The following is a 6,551-nucleotide window of genomic DNA, read 5'->3' on the forward strand; positions in this document are numbered from 1 at the left end:
ATCATGTGAAAGGAAATGCCGACTCATTACATTACCTAGCATTCCTTTTGTGACCCAGAGAGACTGCATTACCGACCAGTGCAGTATCCAGCCACTTTAGGTCAGTAAACAATGTGTAGGCGGGTTTAATTACAAAGAGTCTGTATGTAAAACCCTAGGCTTCCAATCATGTTTACACCACTTAAAGAGGAAATGCTTCCCAGCTAGTAAAAGTATTGCCGATCAGGCATAAACACAATACAAAGGGTTTTACAACCCAATTTTCTTCATAAATAAACCCCACCATATTTTAAACCCTGTATTCACTAGGAGAGATGAGTGATATTGCCCATTTTAACACTTCTGCATGATATGGCTCATTACATCAACCAGTGTGTAGGATTACAATGACACCCTACATGCACTCCTTCCGGTCATTATCAACCCCCTCCATAATCTGTGCATTTACAGACAAGGGAGTGAATTGTTAACAAGGGCCAAGCTGCAGAATGGCCTCCATACCCCCTTGCCATTAGCAAGTGCGTATGCACTTGCCAATATCAGTGGCCAAAGAGATTGTACAGTGTGTACGGGACTTAAGTCATGGTCGGTTGGCTTAGGGGCTTGGAAATATGTTGCAGGAGTGCCAGGGATTCTATTGATGCACAATACGGATTGGACACAAGTGCAGTAAGGACTTTATGTTACACCTACACATAAGCTCCCTTACTGATTACCTATTATGAAGGGAAAAATACCTTTTGATACCTCACTATGGCCAACAAACTTGAGGAGGAAGTACTACATCAAGGTTTTCAGGGCAACCTCAATGCAGACACATTCCTACATGAGAAAACAAAGCAGTAGCCATGAACCAAATAAAATGTGTCAACTTGAACAATTCATTACAAAGGGTCTATAGCCTGCCAGTAGACAGCATATTGATAGGAACCGGGTTACATTTTGATTTACAACCCTTCAATTGCAGTTTAAGCATTAACGCTTAGGGGGCCAACAACTATGCTTAAGCGAGTTTAGCCAATTTTTCCCACTGTTTTGAAAGCTCAGGAAGACCGCGTTGTTTATGGAAATATGATTATCAAAAAAAAAAAAAAAAATCTTAATCACCTATTTCAGAAGCTAAATCTCCTCTGTGGTGCACCAAATGTAATATCTTGAATAAAAACATGATAGATTAAAACAAATTACCTTCATATTTTAAATAAAGATAATTTGAGTTCAGTACAAAAAAACAAAAAAGCCCTTTATCCATTCAGTGTCCAGTTGACCATACTTAACATTCCGTGTTGAGAATTTTAGAGTATAATAAAGATATACTAGGGGATTATAATCTGTTATCTTTGGCATTACCAGATCCGTACTTGTTCCAATTTACCTGAATACTTAATTGGCATTGAGAACCAATGCTTTCTTGTTTCAAGTATGCAAATTGTTATGCCCATTATGACTCGTTTGTTTGACTTTTAAAGGACACCCCATTAAGTCACCCAGAAATATTTTATTAGCCAACTTGTGATATAAAAAAATACTGTGAACACAATACACATTTAACTATAAAATAATTTATTAAGTAGACATTACTAACACACTGCTTAACAACCATGTAACCTATATGTACAACAATACACAACGCTCCCAACTTCCACCTAACTAAGAACTTTTTGCTCGTTTGCATTTGGCCTTGCGGACTTCTTCTATCAGGTCTTTCAAATACTGGATCTCTTTCGCTAGAGACTCTACTTTCTCAGAAAGGGCATCATTTTTCTGTTCTAGTTCTCGGCACTCTCCAGATATTGCATCTTGCTCTGCTCTCTTCTTTTGCCGGTAGCGAGTGGCTGCTGTCTTGTTCTGCTCCATTTTTTTCTTTTTCTTGTCTACTTTGGGTTGCCCTACAGCTTTTACCTTTGCCAAAACTTCTCTATCCTTTGGGGGAAGATCATATGGTTTGGGTCTCTCAGAGACGGGGGATGCAGGAGAGGACTGGGCACTGCTAGGATACTCTACTGTAAATTCTGGACTTTGTTGGGGAGACTCCAGATAAGTTGGGCTCATATAAATGCCACTGTCATTATCGGAGGAATCTTCCTTCTCACATTTTAGAGCTTCAAGTGTATATGTTGCTGAGATTTTGTCATCTTCATCAGCAACAACCACCACACTTCCTACATCTAAGATAAAGGAATGGTCTGGGATAGACACTTGGGTTTCAATTAAATTTGGACTCACTGGTGCCACTTGATCAGCCTCCAGTGGAGATTTTGGAAGAGAGATTGGGGCTGGTGATGGAACATAGTGGCCATCTACCATTGGGAGAGGTGGGTCCTCTAGGAGATCACACGAGTCATCCAACGTGGCCATGAGCTCATCTGGTGAGACGGTGGATTCAAGATCTTCCATCCCAAGCAGGGAATCAAAATCAAACTCTTTCAGGTCCATTTTTTCCACCATCCAATCCATGCCAGAGAAGGCATCCCCTGTAAAGACATGGCAGTGATTTAGAAAATCAAATCTTTAAGGAATAGGTCAAAGATATTTCCCCACCAACAAAGACATTTACAGTACAAACCTAAGGGCTTATAAATGGAAAGTGTAGTATATGAAATTTAAAACGCTGAAAAAAATGCATTTTAAAAGGGGTGTTCAAGGCCTTTACATTACACCGACTTCCCCTAAGGACAAGTCAGCCCCAACTTCCCCTGAGCTCCCTTGGAGAGCTCCTGGATTTGGCACTTGATGTGCTATTTTTTTACGTGTGATAAATTGGAAGTGATTTATTACATGTAACCCGTGGAGCTGCAGGCGGTGACCGGAGAGCAGGGTCTGGGGTAGTGGCAGGAGAATAAAAAAAAAAATCCTATTCAATAGACTGGGCGGCCGCTGATTGGCTGAGCTCTCAGCCAATCAGCGGCCGTCCAGTCTTTTGAAAATAATTTTTCTATTCTCTTGCTGCCTGCCTATACTCCGGACCTCGCTCTCTGCCGCATCGATGGCTGCACTTAAGATTTATCTAATGTGCAGGCTGTCCGACCTCCGATCCGCATGGGGCCGTGCATCGGATCAGATGTCACACTACACAATTTGGCCCTATTTCAAGGGCCATTCCTCCAGAATCAGGTGAAATCAGGCCCAAATCGCATAGTGTATGAAGGCCTTAAGAATGGTTTCAGGGAAGAAATTAATTCCATTATCTATTTACATATGGGACATGAAGAAAAGAAAATAAGGTACTTATGTAGTATCTGGGCTGCCGATTTCTAAATCGGGTCGGATCGGGAGATCGCATCGCATCGCATGCGACCATGCGATTCGATGCGATGACCCGATTTTTCCATAGGAATCAATGTTAAAATGGACTGAGTCCATTTTAACATGGAATTCAATGGGAAAAATGGGTCCTTTTCATACCCCTACTATCCAAGTGGGCATGGAGTTGGATATAAATCTGTGGCGAGCGTAGCGAGCCACCGAGCCCGAAGCGTGGCGAGCGAAGCGAGCCCCGCGAGGGGACGAATACCGTCCCCTCGCGGGGCTCGCTTCGCTCGCCACGCTTCGGTGGCTCGCTACGCTCGCCACAGGTTTATATCCAACTCCATGCCCACTTGGATAGTAGGGGTATGAAAAGGACCCATTTTTCCATAGGAATCATTTTAACATTGATTCCTATGGAAAAATCGGGTCATCGCATCCGATATCGCATCCGATATCGGATGCGATGCGATATCGCATCGCATCGCATCTGATTGTATGCCTTAACTTAAGGCATACAATCAAAAAATCGGCAGCCCAGATACTACATAAGTACCGAAAATAATATCAGGGCAGTCCTCGCCGCAATGGCTTTGAAAGGTATTTTAAAGATTTGTAATGCTTACCTTTGAAACTGCCAAAGGATTCGCCCAGAGGCAGCAATTCAGAGAGACCATTTTTAGCCTTTTGGCTGGACAACCCATGCGATGGGAGGTACCCGGGCACCTCGATGCAGTCATCCAAGAGACCCAAACTTTCTTCAGCCGCCAAAAACGGCTGGTTGAAGGGGGACAGAAAGTCCCCCAACAACAGTTCGTCGCTTAATAGACTCATCTTTTTCAGGTAGTAGAGCTTTCAGGTATAAGGTGGATTCTGAGCTTTCTTTCTTGTAAACAGCAAAGCTGCTGCGGGATGCCTTGAGAAGCCTGGTAAATGAGAAAATAAAAAATAGAAAAATTCGTAAGCAAATCTATCAAAATGCAGCAACATTTTAGTTTGTATTGCTTTCTGCTGTAAGCAAGCTTCCCTGGCAGCATACGGCATTGTAAACTGCTTCGGAGAAGGAAGCCGTTTCCTTGTGACCATATATGGTTACTTCCCACAGCACATGTGGAGCTGCTCGCAACCATTTCACAGTTCCTCCATCTGGTCTCTTCCCCACCCTCAAGCCAATACACCGCCATTTTAGCCTCAGTCACATTTTAATATTTATCCAGCACACAACATTGCAGCTAACGCCTCACCCAGTTACAACCAGTTTGCAGCTTGGTGCCAAACACATGACAAGAATATTTTAGGAACACAAATACCGCATACTAATGAACAAGACCCTAAGCCAGAACAAAGGCTTAAAGCACCAGAGGAGCCAGGTATATAAAAATAGATTTTCTACATAGCAATCCATCTGCTGTGCTGTAATGTGAGACTCCAGTGCCCACAGAAGGAATCCCTATAGGAAAAGGCCAAGCTGGGGAAACAGCCATCTAAGCCAGCAGCATCCTAAGGGGATAGGTCACATCTGTGAGATACTGAACAGGGGGTTTCCCAGCTCTTCTCAATCAAGGAAGCAGCATGAACAAGGGAACAGTGTCAGGGTCACCTCAGGCAGCATACAGCCTAATCTAACCCAATAAAGAGTGCAAGAGCAAATAGACCATTCACCATCTGACATCACACACACACACATATATATATATATATATATATATATATATATATATATATATATATATATATATATATATATATATATAGACACACACACACATATATATGAAGAAAAATAATGGAGAGAAGAAAAAAGACCCCTATAGCTATGATCATAATCCAATTCCAGGGTAATGTCACATTCTTAACTTCACATCCGCTTTCCACAAACGTATACCGGCGAAAATACAGCATTTACGACATCACCAAGTTATCATAGCTGCGTTAGAACGACCCCCATCACCACCACCTGTTCTCATGTACTTACGCCATGTTGATGCCGATGCCTGGTGCTGCCAGCTCCGCTGGGTGCTTCTGCCTCGCACTGGCCTGAGGAGGGAGGGGGCCGCGGGCCGCTGCTATACAGCCATGGCTGTCTGCTTTGGAATGGCGGCAGTGGAGTGTGGGAACCGTCTGCTCCAAGGACTACAGCTCGGGGTTAGGGTAACGATCCTATAATAGGCGGCAGCTTCTCCCGCAACACAATGCACGAACTATATCACATTCCTCTCAATGATAACCAAGTGACGTGGCGGGAGAAGCGTCCCTTGCTTATATACAGCCGCATTACTGGAAGTCATATCGCTCCGCTCTTTCACATTCACAATGTCGTCGAATATCCTTCCGCGCTATCGCCTTTGTAGTTTGTACTATTACTAATATGAAGCGCCGTGCTTTTAATAGCTATAGATACGTTTGATTGTGTCCTAATAATTTAAGAAACATAAATAGGGTAATGATGGTGATCAGTGTATTTCGTTATGTTAGCTGAGCATGGCTAGTTTGTTAGCCATATGGTATGATGATTAGGCAGCATGACAGCTTTGCTCTGTCGTGTCCTCGATGAGTTGTGACTGTCACCGAGATAGGATCGGATTGTAGTTGTGTCAGACCTAAAAGAAAAAAAGCAGCCTATTAATATAATAGAGCAAATTTTAATATTTATTTTTAACTAAAAAAATGTTAGAATGACTTACATAGAAACATAGAATTTGATGGCAGATAAGAACCATCTGGCCCATCTAGTCTGCCCCTTTTTTATCCTTCAGGTAATCTCAACCCTTTTTGATCCTTATAGGGATATATTCAATGCCGCTTGCGAGTCTCTGACTGCGATCTATACAGCGAGCAGTACCTATAGCTCACTGTCAGAGTATTCAACGGCATCCCCTTCACTCTCCGTTTCCACCTCCCTAGTTCTTTTCAGCAAGGTGGAAACGGTGAGTGCGGCCATCAAAACTGCGGGGCTTGCCACAAAATGCAGCGGGCTCACTGCATTTGTGGCACATCTCGCCGTTCTGGGGAATCCTCGCCATCAGAGGACGGCGGGGATTTCCCCGGAACATTAAATACAGTGAGCGGCCATCGAGGGCGGCCCTGGGTATCATTTAACATTTGCAGCTAATTCCCCCAAACACCTGCTTTCTGGGGTTAGCTGCAAATATTAATTATCCCCCGAATGTATCTACCTAAAGGTTTCTATGGGGGATGCGATGCTACCCGATGTACTAGGACTACCGCCATTCTGAGATGGTAGCCCGTTGTAGCTTATGGTCTACAGACTGCACTAACGGTGAGGCAGTACGTTTAGCAGGGTC

At 43.4% G+C, this 6,551-nt stretch overlaps 1 protein-coding gene across 1 annotated transcript; it reads right to left on the minus strand.

Annotated features, from left to right (window-relative positions):
- Positions 1–1,542: 1,542 nt before the first annotated feature.
- Positions 1,543–5,819, minus strand: ATF4 (activating transcription factor 4). The gene is made up of 3 exons (XM_083156502.1): positions 5,222–5,819; positions 3,873–4,172; positions 1,543–2,474 (listed from the first exon to the last, which is right to left on the minus strand). The coding sequence occupies exons 2-3, from the start codon at positions 4,078–4,080 to the stop codon at positions 1,651–1,653; spliced, it is 1,032 nt and encodes a 343-aa protein (XP_083012628.1). The 5' UTR covers positions 4,081–4,172; positions 5,222–5,819; the 3' UTR covers positions 1,543–1,650.
- Between the last annotated feature and the right edge of the window lie 732 nt (positions 5,820–6,551).

This window comes from Crinia signifera, chromosome 8 (assembly GCF_055691185.1).
Source record: "Crinia signifera chromosome 8, ASM5569118v1, whole genome shotgun sequence".
In the NCBI taxonomy this organism is placed as follows: Eukaryota; Metazoa; Chordata; class Amphibia; order Anura; family Myobatrachidae; genus Crinia; species Crinia signifera.